This window comes from Myxocyprinus asiaticus, chromosome 12 (assembly GCF_019703515.2).
Source record: "Myxocyprinus asiaticus isolate MX2 ecotype Aquarium Trade chromosome 12, UBuf_Myxa_2, whole genome shotgun sequence".
NCBI classification, from domain to species: Eukaryota; Metazoa; Chordata; class Actinopteri; order Cypriniformes; family Catostomidae; genus Myxocyprinus; species Myxocyprinus asiaticus.
In genome coordinates this window covers 138,565-156,893 of record NC_059355.1, presented here as the reverse complement: position 1 = coordinate 156,893, position 18,329 = coordinate 138,565, and the positions used below count along the sequence as shown (strand labels likewise).

Here is an 18,329-nt window from a genome sequence, read left to right as displayed (position 1 = left end):
CTTTAAGGTCATCTACAGTAGTGTACAGTACTGCTAAACCTCGCCAAAATGTATGGTCAGAAAATACAACGAAATAAGAGAAATATTAAGGAAATGTAAAAAAAAAAATTATTAAATCAGGAGAATTTCAGATTTTATTTTATTTTTTTATTTTTTTGTTAGGAGAAAGAGCCTATTCCTAACCATATGGAGCCCCTTCTTCCCATCGCGATTTTTTCCGCGCCTGTTGACGGTAAACAAAGCTTTAATTAGGTGAATCATACGCAGCCAATCATGAACTGCGATGTCACGTGGTAACTGTTACTTTTCTGTGCGCGGGTAACTATCGACAAATCACAATCGTTTGTGGTTAAAAGATAAAAACGTTTCAGTATATCCTTTGCCGTAATATAATGAAAGATTTAGTATAACGTTTCCACCTTAACTGTTGTTTTATTCGTATTTTCATTTAAACTATAAAGTTCGCAATTAACATGTTTCGAGGTATTCAAAACGTAATTAGATTAAACAAAGGCTTGCTTTTGGACTAGGATCAGTTCGCTCAATGTTTTGATCGCAAACTCAATTCATCATCACACTACGCTGTTTCGTTGCGTTATTCATGTACTCTGAATACAGTCTAACGTACAAACTGCTACGCCGTGAAATGGGGTGGACCCTGTGGCCTGCGACATTTTACTACACGTTTCTTAACACAAAGCGTGTGTGTTTTTAACGTTTAGTTGTTTATAAAGGTCTGTTTTACATCTGCGGCCTGTCTACAATATCATCTTAAAACATATCACATCTCTTCAGAAAAACATATTTCTGAAAAAAAGGTAAGAACACGGTGAATTTAGTTCATCTAGAGGAGAAATGAGTGACTGTAGTGTTGTTGTTGTTATTGTTATTGTTGTTTAGGTAAAGGAGATGAGAGGAAGATCATATGGAGATAGAGATAGAGGACGGGACAAAGGGTAGGTACTTATATTTATCACTAAACTTTATCATAATTATTTATCAGCAATATGCAGAGGTTTAATCGTCTAAAATGAATTCAGGTGGGGCAGTGTTACTGAGAGACTAAAACTCTTGTATAATCTTCATTATTAAAGTTCATCATGTGATCAAATTATTAATAAGTCTTTAGCACTTCTGTTAAACATATTAATTAAACACTGCTCCTCAATCTTTTACAGGCCTCGTTTTGGGTCCAGTCGACCTGTCTCACCTCCTGCCAAGAAGTTTGGGAATCCTGGAACCCGACTGAGAAAGAAGAGATGGGACCTGGACCAGCTGCCCAAGTTTGAGAAGAACTTCTACAACGAACACCTAGAGGTTCATCGCATGAGTCAGGTAATAAACAACCTACACATCGTTTTCTGCTTTACAACACCGTTTTAAATGTTAAAATGTATTATAAGCTTTTTTAGACATCTTTTGAGTGTTTTTGAGTTTGTGTGGTGGTTAATTTTCTTGTAAACATGTTGTTTGTGTACTCTTGAAAGACATTTCATCCATTGATTGATTTGTTTGAATATTGCATAGTATGATGTCGAGGAATTTCGCAGGAAAAAAGAGATTACCGTCAGAGGTGCCGGCTGCCCAAAGCCCATCACCAACTTCCATCAAGCTCAGTTCCCACGTGAGTTTAGTTCAAATGACCATTTAAATCACCGTAATCTGTTCCCCAGATAACAATTGTTGGTTCCCAGAACATACATTTGGGGTTCTAAATACAATTATTATTTAATTATTTATTTTATACACAATTTACAATAATATTTAATCAAACTACACAATGATGACTGTAAGACTTTGTAGATATTACAGTTTAATTTTCTGTAAAGCTGCTTTGAAACAATGTGTGTTATGAAAAGCGCTATACAAATAAAAATGACTTGACATTTTTAAGGTTTGTTTTTAGTTAGCCAGGAAAGTTTTCTTTATGGAAATAGAACGTTCTTTTTGGGTTTGTAGAACGTTCCCCTAACATTTTATTAACATTCCCCTAACGTTCTTTTAGCGTTCCCCTAGTCTCGGCCTCAGACGGCAGGCCCACAGTCTCTGTACTAACCATCTGACGCTTATAGACCATTTCAAGAGTGTAAACAAAAACAAAGGAAATAGAACGGTCCAAACGTATTTCTGGATCCTTTCAACAAAGTCTCTTTTTCAAGGTAAGTCGGTCCACTTGGCACCGTTTTTGGAACGCTCTTGGGCAGTTTGGGCATTTTTACATTTGACAACACATACATTTTTCCATGTAAGCAAGCGGCAAGACAGTGCAGCTCCTATCTCTACATGAATGGGGAAAGACCGAAATCTCCAAAATGGTTGGTCAAGATTACGACAAAAGAACATATTTCAAATAAGCAGTAACACTTTATTGGTCACAGGCACATGTGGCGCCAGCTTCTCTTGAGCGGCCCGGCCGTGATGCATGCTCCAATCCCCTGTGCTGCATCTAACTCACACCGGACCCACACCGCTCCGTTCCTGGACCCACGAAGACGCCAGCGGTAGAGACCGGTCTCCAAAGGAGAGGCGTGCTTCGTGTTTAAAGGCAGCGGTGATGAGGCTGTATTTTTTCCGTTGACCGTTGGCTGCCGTTGGGCGTTCTGATTTCTTCCATTCATTTTAATAGAAGTGGCCCATCTCTGTTTTGACAAGCAGGAAATGTTCACAGAACAGTGACGTCACTTGATGTCACCAACGAACAGTCCTTGAAATGGTCATAGTTTGCACTGGTCCGGGTGGAAGCACAAGTCGAGTTTACAAGGTTCCGTGTTGATACAATGAGTGCTTTTGAGGACTAAATGATCGCAAAATTTGCCCAAGTTTGCCAGGTTAGTGACATCAACTCATTTAAATCAGGATGAGCTTTATTGCCAAGTATGCTTACACACACACACAAGGAATTTCTCATGCTGACAGAAGCTTCCAGTGCAAAGAGAATAGAAAAAATATACAATATATACATACAAACATTTGAAATATACATATAAACATATATACATAAACAGTGAAATAAGAATAAAAAATAAGATACAACACATAAATATATAGAGGAAACTACAGTAGGGCAATAATGTTGTTCTGATATATTATATACAGTTATGTGTAAGGTGATTTAATGTATTGTGCAGAAGAGGTAGGATATGTCAAATAAATATAAATGGAATATAAATATGAATAGTTGAATATGCACATGATTGTATTGCCACAATGGAGAGTATTGGGGGCAGTTTAACTGTTCATGAGATGGATAGTCTGAGGGAAAAAAAGATATTCAGCATTTGGTTTGAGGCACATAGCAGAAAATAAAGTGGATATCCATGAGCAGAGCTGTATGTTCTTTTTCGTTTACTTAGTTATGTCTGTAAAATACTATAATGAGGTTCTGTGCTGTACTTGCACTCGCTACACATTTTCCACTATTTTCCCTATTTTCCGCTTGTGGAGTCTCGCGTGCCATTATATAAACTATTTATTTTCCCATGCCGGAAAATTCTATAAAACTTAAATTCTGTAAAAACTTCTCCACTTGAAAAACAAGTGAACAACTTCTGCCACCGTCATCTGCAAATTTATTAAAGAAATGAAAAGGGCAACGGAAGTTACACACATGATATGGAGTAATGGATAAATTAATGGATTAATTAATATCCATCTATTCATTTTTTGAACCCATGTAAGGTCACTCGGGCTGAATTAAGGCAGGGTAACGCTACATTATAAGTAAAAGTAATATGTACTTTTCCATTAATGTGTAAGATTTGCTGAAACAATTTTTTATTTAACATTGTACCATACTGAAAACTGAGTTTCTTCAGCTACCTCAGCACCGGACATATGCAGATATTGAAGTAAATTGTTCCAAATTATCAATGATTTCAACACATTCAAGGGTTTTTGAAATCAGAAATGTATTAAGATACATTAAAAATTGAATAAACATTCAAATAATCTTATCGGCCAACATTAGATTAATTTATTACCTCTGAAGTGTACAGTTTAGCAGAAATATCTGTGCTCTTCGTCATTAGTGGCCAATAAACAACAAAAACAACAAAAAAGTTCCAATAATCATGTTCTTTTCGATTATATGAGTTTAATCTTTTTCAAATCAATACCATATTTATTTAATCTCACATCTAGAAGCGATTGTTTTATTGAAGAAATCGACAAATGAATGTCAGTCAGTGAGTTACTCCATCGTTATGACCGTTCATTTTTAAATTCAGCTGCACGCAGAATTATATAGAGTGAGGGCGATTTCCAATCGAAAGTGATCCTCCCTATGCCCTATTCACTCAGCTCTTGATCTGGGCACTCTGAAGGGAGCATGGATCCTCCCTATGCCCTATTCACTCAGCTCTTGATCTGGGCACTCTGAAGGGAGCATGGGTGCTCCCTATGCCCTATTCACTCAGCTCTTGATCTGGGCACTCTGAAGGGAGCATGGATCCTCCCTATGCCCTATTCACTCAGCTCTTGATCTAGGCACTCTGAAGGGAGCATGGGTGCTCCCTATGCCCTATTCACTCAGCTCTTGATCTGGGCACTCTGAAGGGAGCATGGGTGCTCCCTATGCCCTATTCACTCAGCTCTTGATCTGGGCACTCTGAAGGGAGCATGGGTGCTCCCTATGCCCTATTCACTCAGCTCTTGATCTGGGCACTCTGAAGGGAGCATGGATCCTCCCTATGCCCTATTCACTCAGCTCTTGATCTAGGCACTCTGAAGGGAGCATGGGTGCTCCCTATGCCCTATTCACTCAGCTCTTGATCTGGGCACTCTGAAGGGAGCTTGGGTGCTCCCTATGCCCTATTCACTCAGCCCTTGATCTGGGCACTCTAAAGGGAGCATGGCATTACTGTATAAATGTACTCTTCGCTAGCAGTCTTGTGGAATTTTTGTTTTTGTTTTTCTTTAATTTGGAACGACGTTTCGAGTTGCATCCTCTTCTCACAGTGCCCTTCAAGGGCGCAGAAAAGCTGTTTACTGTGTGCTTAAATTCTGATGGTAGATCTTAGGGATGCACCAATAAAAAAAAATTTGGCCGATACAGATAAAAAAAAAGAAATAAAAAAAAAAGCATGATGATTGATGTGAAAACAGGTTATTTTGTACTTCTAAAACATTAAACAACAGAGCTAACATTTTATATGTATGTACCGTATTTAATAGAACATTACAAAGTCATATTATGCCTAAAGTTTTAACCAAAGGAACAAAATGCTCTTTTAAATTCTATCGTGCTGTAATGGATAATGATATTGCTGTCCAGACCGGTAGAGGGTGCCGCTTGCTCACACAGCACTGACTGAAGCACGAAAATGCATACTAGGGATTAGTGTTGTCAAAAGTACTGGTACTGTTGTACCAAGTCGGTACTAAAATAAAAAAGATGTAATGATACCAGTGATTCTACAGTACCAGTAGAAGCACTGACTTAATTCGGTACCTGCACAGTGTCTGACTGACACACGACTGCTTTCAAATGCTCACACGCTTATTTGAGCACGTGCTCTGTTACTCCTTTTACACTGAAATGCACAACTAATCAAATTAAAATATCAAATAATATGTGCATGTAGACTATTGTTTAAATATAATTTTAATGAATACACTTAAGAAATGCAAGTGTTGGCATTTTCCTCTTAAAATATTCTTAGTTCAGTGTATTTAAAATACACTTAGGCTATGTTTAGTTTGAATTTGGGAATTGTTTAATTACTGTTATGAAATACTGTTAGTAGTAACTTCTATCTTAAGATACTAAAGATATCTAATTTGTATAGAGGACCTGGGTATCTCAGCGAGTATTGACGCTGACTATCACCGCTGGAGTCGCGGTTTGAAGCCAGGGTGTGATGAGTGACTCCAGCCAGGTCTCCTAAGCAACCAAATTGGCCCGGTTGCTAGGGAGGGTAGAGTCACATGGGGTAACCTCCTCGTGGTCGTGATTAGTGGTTCTCGCTCTCAATGTGGCGTGTGGTGAGTTGTGTGTAGATCGTGGAGAGTAGCATGAGCCTCCACATGCTGTGAGTCTCTGCGGTGTCATGCACAACGAGTCACGTGATAAGATGCGTGGATTGACGTCTCAGAAGCAACTGAGACTTGTCCTCCACCACCCGGATTGAGGTGAGTAACCGTGCCACCACGAGGACCTACTTAGTAGTGGGAATTGGGCATTCCAAATTAGGGAGAAAAGGGGATAACATATATTTTTATTTATTTATTTTTTTTTTTAAAGATATCTAATTTGTATACATATTTGAGTTCATTAAAACTTCACATCGTGGATCGTAGGACATTTTGATTAGATATTAAGTCAAATCATAACGCGCTGTGAAAAATATTGGTGGCTGATACATTGGTGCATCCCTGTCTTAAACTAGAGCAGATGGCTCAGATGTAGCTTGCCATTTGTTTTCAAAGACTGCAAAAACGTCCGGAAATGTATTGGTTCAGTGGGTCTGTTTCAGTTTCCTGTCAGTGTTTGCCAATAGATATGCTACTTTTAAAACAAATCATTGGTTCCACTTTTAAAATGCTGAAGAAATATGATTTGAAGTATAAGATCCTCCGTAGTAATTTCTGTTGTATTCCGAGTGTTTAATGAATCTGCTGTAGATTCTTGCATTGATAGCAGTGTTTTTGTTTGTGTGTTTTTAAGAATATGTGATGGACATACTGTTGCAGCAGAACTTTAAGGAGCCCACCGCTATCCAGGCTCAAGGTTTTCCTTTGGCTCTCAGTGGCAGAGACATGGTGGGCATCGCTCAGACCGGCTCTGGGAAAACACTTGCTGTAAGAGACCCAACCTACACCCACTGCTATAGAAGACACACTTGCTCAAATATCCACAGAACATCTCATGTTTACTTAATTCTCCTCCACAGTATCTCCTACCTGCCATAGTGCACATTAACCATCAGCCCTACCTAGAAAGAGGGGATGGGCCCATCGTAAGTTACTGCACCTTATTCCTTTTGTGCAGCTGGTAGAATTAGGCACTGATTTATAGTCAGAATGATGTATCATATGATATTGTTTGATGCACTCTAGGACTAGAATGAATCTGTGTTTTGTTGTTACATTCTATAATTCCGACATTTCTCCTGCTCTCTACTCTGTTTAGTGTCTTGTAGTGGCACCTACACGTGAATTAGCCCAGCAGGTGCAGCAGGTGGCTTATGAATACGGCAAATCATCCCGGATCAAGAGCACCTGTGTGTATGGTGGAGCCCCTAAGGGTCCACAGATCAGAGATTTAGAGAGAGGTAGGGGAGCTCACCCAGATCTACTAACAAAAATGTTATTTCTGAATGGCACTGAGAAATAGACTTCATGTGCTGTTCTCACTTGCATATAGACACAGCCATCTATGGTTAAGTTTTTATTTTATTTTAATTATTATTATGGATGTGTAAAACAGTACACTCTTGCTTGACTCCCTTTAGGTGTTGAAATCTGCATCGCCACACCTGGTCGTTTGATTGACTTCCTGGAGGCAGGAAAAACCAACCTGCGCCGTTGCACCTACCTGGTCCTGGATGAGGCCGACCGAATGCTGGACATGGGATTTGAACCTCAAATCCGCAAAATTGTTGACCAAATCAGAGTGAGTTTTGTGCTATTATGTTTACTTGAAATGTCCTTTTGGCATCCAGTTCATGGATGTTTGTGGATCACATACACACATTAGGCCTTTAGTTTAAAAATAGACCTTGCATGTTCATAATCATCATAATTTATTCTGAATACCAGTTAATTCAGCTGTGAATCTTGTCAGTTTGCTGCTATTTCTCTGTTCTTCAGCCTGACAGACAGACTCTGATGTGGAGTGCTACCTGGCCTAAAGAGGTGCGTCAGCTGGCGGAAGACTTTCTCCGCGACTATGTTCAGATCAATATAGGAGCTCTAGAACTGAGCGCCAACCACAATATCCTGCAGATAGTGGACGTCTGCATGGAGAATGAGAAAGACAACAAGTGAGCTGACTTTCACACTTCAAATTCTTAACCCTAGGTAAACAAAAGCCTGGGTTATCTTGTTTTCAGGGGGGTATTCCAGAAAGCAGGTTTCGTGACTTACTCTGGGATATTTAAGAGTAAGTGGATAACCTCGACTTTCGGTTCCAAAAACTGAAGTAACTTTCAGGGTATGTTAGTAGCCATAGCAACTTACTCTCTGAACATAACCTGCTCCAGATTATGTTCCAGAGTTTATTTCAGGTAGATGTCAGTAAGTTTCAGAGGTTGTCTGTGCATGCGTGCCCTTTTAATAGAGACACAGTGAAGCTCAGATTACACACAATATTATACTTTTAAAGTATGATTATGATATACAGCAGTCTTTACTATACCACACAAATCTTCTTTACTCTGGCATTTCCAGTCTCACACACCGCAGATTTGCATTAAAAAGTGAACAAATTGTGAACGTTAAAATACTCAGAAGTATAGACACAAGACGTAAACAATATGTGTGTTAACATGATTTTACTGTGATTAAATCACTTATTAACCACATCTGTGGAAAGTTAGACAATTTTACAACTTCATTACCATGATGATATAATGTCAACAAACCTTAAACAACAGTAAAATGATGATTTAAACAACTTTACAGCTGAAATAATACATGAGTTTAACAGAAGAATTAATGTAAGTGCTTTTATAAAATTATAATCTTCACATTTCTGTCTTTAAACCCTCTAAAAATTGACCCCATTGACTTCTATTGTAAGTGTCTCACTGGAACACAGATTTAAAGAAAAGGAGGAACGAGTCGAAATTGATTTTTGTGGTAATCAACTTTATAACACAAATACTGTCGATTGAGATTAACTTGTATTGAACCCGGAATATTCCTTTAAGTAGGTCCAGGACTTGACAAATTATTTAAGTTATTTCAAAGAGCCGAACAGGCTACCACAGCGAAATAACCGATTAATACAAAGTACATCAGATAAGAATGACAAACGGTATCTATAATACCCAATATGTACTTCCATTTTGGTTAAAAAGCACCCTTGCTTTTTCTCTCTCTTGCTCGCATCTCACCCACACTCACAAACGCTAAGATACATACATATGCACGCACACAAATGCTGAGACACATACATATGCACGCACGCACACACAAACACGCACACACTTTATTTCACAGTGTCTGAGTTACAAGTTAATTTATTTCATTGCTATAGTAACAACTGTAACAATATGTAATTACAAGTAGCTCCACAGTACATGTAGTAACTGATTACAGATTTACTTAAACACAATACAGTGAACACTAAAGTGTGACACTGTTTCATAATAACACAGTAACACAGACATGTGTAGAGATCAGTCCTGTTGTTATCTTGTATGAATAGAAGTAAATCCTGCAGTTAGAGCGGGACATTTCCAAACCTTTCTGTGTGTCAGAACAAGTGAAGATGAAAATGGTTTATAGAAGGTTTGTGATTCCAGGCTGATCCAGCTGATGGAGGAAATCATGGCTGAAAAAGAGAATAAAACCATCATCTTTGTCGAGACAAAGAAACGCTGCGATGAACTGACTCGCAGGATGCGAAGAGATGGGTGAGACCGAACTTTAGATAGGACTCTGATGAACTGATTCACACAATGGAAACTTTGAGTTTTAAAGGTTTTTATTAAGGCTGTCAATATAGCATGTTAATTTAGTGTGGTTAATTCTATGAAATATAATGTTAAAAATGAACAGTCATGATACACCTTAATGTGTGGTGTTCTTGTCAATCTCATTTAAATAAACAATTACAATATTGCACCTGTAATAGAAGAACGGTTCCTTTGGTTTCTGAGGTTCAACAAACTTGATCATTTGAATTTGTTTCCAGTGTAATTAATGCATGTAATTTAATTTAAAAAAAATTATATTTGACCACCCTAATAATGTGACCGGTTATTAAAAATGGATCCTGTTTAATTTCTTAATACACATTCCTGGTGGTATCCGTACATGTTTGTTTGGCTGCTTTCTAACATCTTGCCGGAAGTAAACTCGGTCATTTGTGCTGCTCAACGTTAATGGTCATTTTACAGATAAAGTTGTCCAAGGTGATAAAAATTTGAATTAAAAAAAAAAACAGTTTAAAACATGTCAAGTTCGTGTAAATGTAGTCTTTGAACTAAATTTTTGGAAAAACATCAATAGCATTTTCTACAAAAAAACAACATATATAATGGCTGGGTTGACTTTGCACCTTGAATACACAAGAGTCTACACAAATCATTAAAAACAAAATCTAAACAATTTAAGGTGAAAAATATATTTTTTCTACAAATATCTTGAAAAAGAAGTTTTCTCAGGGTTACACCAAATAACCTGAACTTTAACGAAATATATATTTATTATTTTACTTCACAGTTATTCTTGAGGGTCTAAATGGGTCCTCTCTTTTTCAAATATTAATCATATTTTAAAAGAAACATTTTCACTGCTTTTTAAAATAAATAATAATAAAAGATGATTTCACACTACTCATGCCAACTCATTTTTTCGAATTTGAACTTTAAACGAGATTTTTTGTGTCTAGAACTGTGTCCAGACGGTTACATGTGACATTTTTAATTTAAGCTCCAGAAAAAATATCAGCATGACTTTGAACTCAGTAATTGAAAACATCTTCATCATAGAAGAGGTGTAATCAAGTAAATGTTTTGTAATGTATTTTGAATAATTTATTACATCTGGACAAAGAAAAATATCTAGACTACAAACACACATTCTTAAATGGGATGTCCACTTTTCACAATTCAGTCCGTTCCAGGGAGATTAAATCAAGTCCTGCTCTTCACTTTTGTCTCTTACATTTTAAGAAATATTCTTTTGCACTTGGAAATACAGCACATTACAGAAATAAATGATGTTGCTAATGCTGTTTCATGTAAACTTTAAATAATTATTTTCACCCAATACACGTAGTTTATTTATTTTCATATCAGATCAGCTGCATTGTTGTGTCTGTTTTCATACAGGTGGCCTGCAATGTGTATTCATGGAGACAAGAGTCAACCAGAGAGGGACTGGGTATTGTCAGGTAATCCTTTTATGTTTCAGATTTGATCAAAGATGACTCGCTGCTGGACCGTTCTCAGTGTGTTGTGATTGTGTATTTTCAGAGTTCCGCAGCGGAAAAGCCCCAATTCTGATCGCCACTGATGTTGCCTCACGTGGTCTGGGTATGCTTCAGCATTTCATCACTTTCTCTTTCATGTTGCATTGAACGAACAAACATACTACAGGTCAAAATGTTCTGTTTCACTGCTAAATATTAATGATATTCATATTCAAATAATCGTTTCATCAATACTAGTATTGTACCCAGAAATAAGCCATGGTTTGCTTTTCTTTAATGCACTCTTTCATTACAGTTGTTGGAAAAGTTTTCACAAATATTTGGATGTTTTCTTGTTAGCAGATGTTGTGTATCGTGCTGTCTCTGTCTCTCTCTCACTCTCTCTGTCTGTCTCTGTCTCTGTCTCTCTCTCACTCTCTGTCTCTCTCTCTCACTCTCACTCTGTCTCTCTCTCTCTCTGTCTCTCTCTCTCTCTGTCTGTCTCTCTCTCTCTCTGTCTCACTCTCTCTCTGTCTCACTCTCTCTCTGTCTCTGTCCGTCTCTCTCTCTGTCTCTCTCACTCTCTCTCTCTCTCTCTCTCTCTCTCTCTGTCTCTGTCTCTCTCTCACTCTCTGTCTCTCTCTGTCTCACTCTCTCTCTGTCTCACTCTCTCTCTGTCTCTGTCCGTCTCTCTCTCTCTCTCTCTCTGTCTCACTCTCTCTCTGTCTCTGTCCGTCTCTCTCTCTGTCTCTGTCCGTCTCTGTCTCTCTCTCTCCTCTTCCTGGCCTCCTTCTGTTATGTGCAATATTGTATATTTATTTTGTTAAGGGTTGTCAAATTCACAGTTCATATGAAAATGATTCAGAGCTGATGGTGGTGACTGTTGGACTGGTAACTTGTCCACGAACTGTTGCAAAAATGTTAAAGTTGTGCTGTCTGTTTCTTGTTACTAATATAAAAATCTTCGCACAAGTGGGGCTCACCGGCTCGCTGTTGACCCTAGCACGGATCTGGCGGAACTGCTAACCTTCCTTCCTCTTCCCTGGGTCCTAATACCAGTCTCCTTCCTGTAGAAACTACTCGCAAGTGTTTAGTTATCTTGCACTATGTTAAAGGAATATTCCGGATTCAATACAAGTTAAGAACAATCAACAGCATTTGTGTCATAATGTTGATTACCACAAAAATTTATTTTGATTCGACTTTTCTTTAAAAGGGCACAAATGTGTGTTCCAGTGAGACACTTACAATGGAAGTCAATGGGGTCAACAATCTGTAAACATTAAAATACTCACTGTTTCAAGAGTATAGACACAAGACATAAACAATATGTGTTACAAGTGTGTTTAATAAGTTCAAACAAGTAAATGCTTTTATTATAAGTGTCACATTTCTGTCTTTAAACCCTCCAAAAATGGACCCCATTGACTTCCATTGTAAGTGTCTCACTGGAAAATCAACATTATGACACAAATGCTGTCGATTGATCTTAACTTGTATTGAATCCGGAATATTCTTTTAACAAGTCAATACAGGCGATTTAGTTTTTTAACTAGTTTTTTTAGTTCTGGGACATTCATTGGGACATCTTTGTGAGGCCATTGTGAATTTCTTATTTCTCTCATGAGACTTTTTTATTTAGTTATGTCTGGTTTTCGTGTGCTTTATTTTCTTGATAATTTAGAAAGGAAAAAGCAGATATGTTTTGGTCATGCCAGAGCATCTTACTTTTTTATTGTTCTTTCTCCCCTTCAGGACTTTTGACTAACCCAGGCGTGCTGTGCTAGTTCGGTACAGTGGCCTCCTCTACTATATAACCTGAGCTCAATCAGACATTAGCACAAGACTTGATATAGATAGACTCTCTCAGCACTTAAGAGCAGACCTGTTTATCTGGAGGATCTGGAGGGCTAGCAGCATCAACAAGCTTACATTTTGGACTCAAATTTAGATGTTAAGATTGCTTGATTGACCAAACCCTAAAAAACTAAATTGTGTGATGCCATGGCCCCTCATGGCTCTATTAGACTCCAGGACAGTCTGCCCTAAGACAGAACTGGGCCAGAATGGCCCACGGAGTGATAGAGAGATGGGAGAGAGAGGCAGTTCAGAGTGCTGGATACAGTCTGGTCCGGTTTGTGGAGGCCCTGCAACCCAGCGAGAGAGAGAGAACTGGGGGAGAGCCGGTTCTGCTCCCGCCTGGCGTTGCTGGGGCAGGGCCGAGGGTGAAGGGGGGCAGCTCAGCACGTAAGCCCACATTAACCTCTTCCTCTTGGGCCGCTCCACGGGACTAAGGACTGATCCCAGCCAAGAATAACCTAACCTAGGGTAAGTACCAACCATGGCCCAGTCACTGCCCTGTTCATGAGTATTATTTCCATAGAATGACAAGTTTAAGTTTCATTGAACTTATGTTAAGCAGCGTAGTATATTGGGCCACTACTGTACATGACTATGTTGTATTGTTAGCAATCTTTAGATATGTACCATGTACAATAGCATTAACTAATTATTATCATCATTATCCAAAAGGAGACTGTTTTCTTTTAGGGTCAATAGCAGTGTTGTCAGAGCCCCTTTTCAACTGTAATGAGAAACAGACTTTTGATGTGTGATGAAAAAAAGAAAAATCCACCTTAGTTTAATGAGCTGTTGACATAAAGGTTATTATAGTTAACTGAAACTGAATGAAATGTCAAAAAAATAACCTTGAAAAAGGAAATAAAAATTCAAACTAAATTTTCCGTAAAAACTAAACCTTAAGCGGAACTGTCCTGCATTGCTTCAAAACTAACTCAAATAAAAGCAATCATAAAATATTTTCCGTTTTTAATAACTTGATATGTGCATGTTACAAAATCTTAATTTCTTTTATCATCTCCGTCATCTACTGGCCATGATTCTCCAGCAGGAGGAACTTCAGCTGGGTAAAAACTGCACTGACTGATTAATCTAAATGTCCAGTTGTTTCTTAAATTAACATAGAGGTGCATCTCAATAAATTAGAATGTCGTGGAAAAGTTCATTTATTTCAGTAATTCAACTCAAATTGTGAAACTCGTGTATTAAATAAATTCAATGCACACAGACTGAAGTAGTTTAAGTCTTTGGTTCTTTTAATTGTGATGATTTTGGCTCACATTTAACAAAAACCCACCAATTCACTATCTCAAAAAATTAGAATATGGTGACATGCCAATCAGCTAATCAACTCAAAACACCTGCAAAGGTTTCCTGAGCCTTCAAAATGGTCTCTCAGTTTGGTTCACTAGGCTACACAATCATGGGGAAGACTGCTGATCTGACAGTTGTCCAGAAGACAATCATTGACACCCTTCACAAGGAGGGTAAGCCACAAACATTCATTGCCAAAGAAGCTGGCTGTTCACAGAGTGCTGTATCCAAGCATGTTAACAGAAAGTTGAGTGGAAGGAAAAAGTGTGGAAGAAAAAGATGCACAACCAACCGAGAGAACTGCAGCCTTATGATTGTCAAGCAAAATCGATTCAAGAATTTGGGTGAACTTCACAAGGAATGGACTGAGGCTGGAGTCAAGGCATCAAGAGCCACCACACACAGACATGTCAAGGAATTTGGCTACAGTTGTCGTATTCCTCTTGTTAAGCCACTCCTGAACCACAGACAACGTCAGAGGCGTCTTACCTGGGCTAAGGAGAAGAAGAACTGGACTGTTGCCCAGTGGTCCAAAGTCCTCTTTTCAGATGAGAGCAAGTTTTGTATTTCATTTGGAAACCAAGCTCCTAGAGTCTGGAGGAAGGGTGGAGAAGCTCATAGCCCAAGTTGCTTGAAGTCCAGTTTTAAGTTTCCACAGTCTGTGATGATTTGGGGTGCAATGTCATCTGCTGGTGTTGGTCCATTGTGTTTTTTGAAAACCAAAGTCACTGCACCCGTTTACCAAGAAATTTTGGAGCACTTCATGCTTCCTTCTGCTGACCAGCTTTTTAAAGATGCTGATTTCATTTTCCAGCAGGATTTGGCACCTGCCCACACTGCCAAAAGCACCAAAAGTTGGTTAAATGACCATGGTGTTGGTGTGCTTGACTGGCCAGCAAACTCACCAGACCTGAACCCCATAGAGAATCTATGGGGTATTGTCAAGAGGAAAATGAGAAACAAGAGACCAAAAAATGCAGATGAGCTGAAGGCCACTGTCAAAGAAACCTGGGCTTCCATACCACCTCAGCAGTGCCACAAACTGATCACCTCCATGCCACGCCGAATTGAGGCAGTAATTAAAGCAAAAGGAGCCCCTACCAAGTATTGAGTACATATACAGTAAATGAACATACTTTCCAGAAGGCCAACAATTCACTAAAAATGTTTTTTTTATTGGTCTTATGATGTATTCTAATTTGTTGAGAGAGTGAATTGGTGGGTTTTTGTTAAATGTGAGCCAAAATCATCACAATTAAAAGAACCAAAGACTTAAACTACTTCAGTCTGTGTGCATTGAATTTATTTAATACACGAGTTTCACAATTTGAGTTGAATTACTGAAATAAATGAACTTTTCCACGACATTCTAATTTATTGAGATGCACCTGTATATGCGGCTTGTATCTGAAAACAAACTTGAAAGTGCACAAAGCACACACAACAAGGTGTACAAGAAGAGAAGAGGGCTCATCTGCACGTATACTCATGTAATGTATGCATAAAACTGAAATATTGCATAAACAATCTGCGAAAAAGCAGCGTGTGCATCTCGTGTTCAAGAGAACAAAATCATCTCTGCCGGGGAAACTTGTGCATAATAGAAATGAAAATAGAAGTTGAAGCCACTGTGGATCTTTTATTAAATGTAATGAATTACTTAGTTTGAGCACGCAGACAAAATGCTGTGACGAACCTCATCTTAGCATTCAGCGGCAGATGCCTTATTTCTGGCAGCAAAAGCATGCTGGACAGTTCTGGGAGGTGATAGTAGCCAGTCATTTTGATGACAGGCTTTCAGAATAATCAATGCCGTGCAATGATATTGATGATATTCTCTGAGCGAATTATGTATTTTCATGGCTTGAGGCACTCATTTTTTGATGAACAGCTATAGTCCTATATAAATTCTATAGGCATAATTTCAATAAATGTGTTTCCACTGTATTTGTGACGTCTTAACAAATAAAAAATGTATCCACGTTTCCATCCCACATTTTAATGCGATTATCCCAATATGTGCATATAAATATGTGGATGGAAACCCGGCTAGTGAGATGCCGTCCAGCTCTGTTGGTGGAGCGGGGATGTCATCTCACTCATCTCAGCTGTTATGCCAACACAGTGCTTTAAATCAGTCATTTACTCACCTGTGAAAACAAATAAAAATATATTTGCAAACTAAAATTCATTGAAAACTAAAAAAGCACAGTTTGCAAAATAACTGAAACTAAATAATTTGAAAATGAATTAAAAATCGAAACTTCAAAACAGGAATAATCTTGACATGACCCCTCTGTAACAGCACCGTAAGTAGCTTTGTGTTGTTTTCTATTTACCTTTAAAGTGATAAGAATAGATAAGCTGTTGTTATTTTTTTTCTACATTGTCTTGTGTGGCACTCATATTGAATTTATCAGTGAAAGATGAACCTTTCTCAAGATGGAAATCCTGAACACAGAAGAGTGAAAAATACTAGAGCTGCTGTCGTAGTGAAGCAAACGACTGAGAGGATAAAGCAAAGCTTCATCTGACACTGTCACTCTCTAATTTGTCTTTCTTCTTCCTCCTTCAATCCCTTTATTTCGGCACCATAAAGATGTGGAGGATGTAAAGTTTGTCATCAACTATGACTACCCAAACTCTTCTGAAGATTATGTTCATCGCATCGGACGCACTGCCCGCAGTACCAACAAAGGAACTGCCTATACCTTTTTTACTCCTGGGAACTTGCGGCAGGCTCGTGATCTGGTGCGGGTCCTAGAGGAGGCCAGACAGGCCATTAATCCCAAACTACTGCAGATGGTGGACACAGGCCGTGGGGTTGGTGGTAAGTGTTTTAAGATGATCTACAGCTAGAAACTAATATCCAAGTCTGTATAATGTACTTAAGAATGTATATTATGTATATGAAGTGGATTCCCAGGATAGTCCAGATTTAATCATTTTAAGGCGACTATGTTTTCTCATTTATGTAATTTGCCTAATCCTTTGCCTCTCACTGGATTCTCCATAGGTGGACGGATGCGTTACCGTGGCAACAGCTCAAGCTCAAACAACCCCAACCTGATGTTCCAGGACGAATGTGATCGTCGCATGCGCTCTGCAACCGGGGGTAACAAGGACAGCTGCAGCAACAACTTCAGGACAGATGGACGGTCAGGTGGGAGCAGCCGTGATGACCGGTCGTCCTCTTCTTACAGAGACCGCAGCAGGGATGGACGGAACAACTACAACAGTGGGGGAGGTGACCAATACCAGAGCTATGGGGGTGGAGGAGGGGTTCAGTATGGCTCCAGAGGGGGTGACTCCCAATCATGTGTGGGTAGGGGAGGTCAGAATCAATCTGGACCCCCACAGGGTCCATTTGGACAGCCTCCTCCAACCCCTCCTCAACCTGGGCCAGGTCCAGGTCCACAACCACTCATGACACAACAGTTTGCTCCTCCACCACAGCCAATCATGGGGTTCATGGGCCCTGGGCCATACCCATTTGCCCCACCCCCACCTCCCCCTCCCAGAAAGTAAAATCCAGAGAAATCCAGTGTTTTCTAATTGTTCTTAATGCAACTTGCCCTGCTTCCAGTCTGTGCGTTTGAATATCACAGTGTAATAAATGGTGTGCTCTCTTTATTTCTTTTTGTTATCATAGAAAAGGATGACTTAATATTTGATCAAAGCAGTGGTCCAAGGTGTTGAGGTAAGGGGTGGTACTCCAATACAATACTTTTCTGTTCAGTTGACACAAACGGAATTAATTCATACTTCATTTGTGTTTTAAACATGTTTAGAAGTGGTGCAAATCTGTGAACTTATGTTTCAGTAGCTTAAGCCTCAGTGTAATGTAGGCATTGTCTTTTATGTGATAGCATCCATTACATATTCAAGGAATAATTATTTGAGCCAAATATTTCTCATGTTGACATTGATGTCGTCTTTGGTTGTATCTGCAGCAAAAAACATGATCAGGAAAACTTGTATTGACTATATATATATATATACACTTTTTTTTTTTTCATACACCACTGTTTTATAGATTTTAATAAAATGTTTGTTTTCCAGAGCGCTCTCATTT

General features: G+C 38.8%; 1 protein-coding gene across 1 annotated transcript; it reads left to right on the top strand.

The window, feature by feature from the left end:
- The first annotated feature begins 632 nt into the window (after nucleotides 1–632).
- On the top strand, nucleotides 633–18,320 carry ddx17 (DEAD-box helicase 17). The gene is made up of 14 exons (XM_051712576.1): nucleotides 633–817; nucleotides 899–956; nucleotides 1,179–1,335; nucleotides 1,528–1,624; nucleotides 6,665–6,798; nucleotides 6,891–6,956; nucleotides 7,130–7,271; nucleotides 7,452–7,612; nucleotides 7,810–7,982; nucleotides 9,468–9,578; nucleotides 11,001–11,062; nucleotides 11,145–11,204; nucleotides 16,854–17,084; nucleotides 17,271–18,320. The coding sequence occupies exons 2-14, from the start codon at nucleotides 910–912 to the stop codon at nucleotides 17,780–17,782; spliced, it is 1,953 nt and encodes a 650-aa protein (XP_051568536.1). The 5' UTR covers nucleotides 633–817; nucleotides 899–909; the 3' UTR covers nucleotides 17,783–18,320.
- The last annotated feature ends 9 nt before the right edge of the window (nucleotides 18,321–18,329 follow it).

What these genes read in the sequence shown, in the direction of transcription:
- ddx17 (XM_051712576.1), top strand. Translation starts at nt 910, where the DNA reads ATGAGAGGAAGATCATATGGAGATAGAGATAGAGGACGGGACAAAGG. An exon ending in CCATCAAGCTCAGTTCCCAC is followed by an intron (nt 1,625 to 6,664) that starts GTGAGTTTAGTT and finishes TGTGTTTTTAAG; the next exon opens with AATATGTGATGGACATACTG. An exon ending in GCTCTGGGAAAACACTTGCT is followed by an intron (nt 6,799 to 6,890) that starts GTAAGAGACCCA and finishes TCTCCTCCACAG; the next exon opens with TATCTCCTACCTGCCATAGT.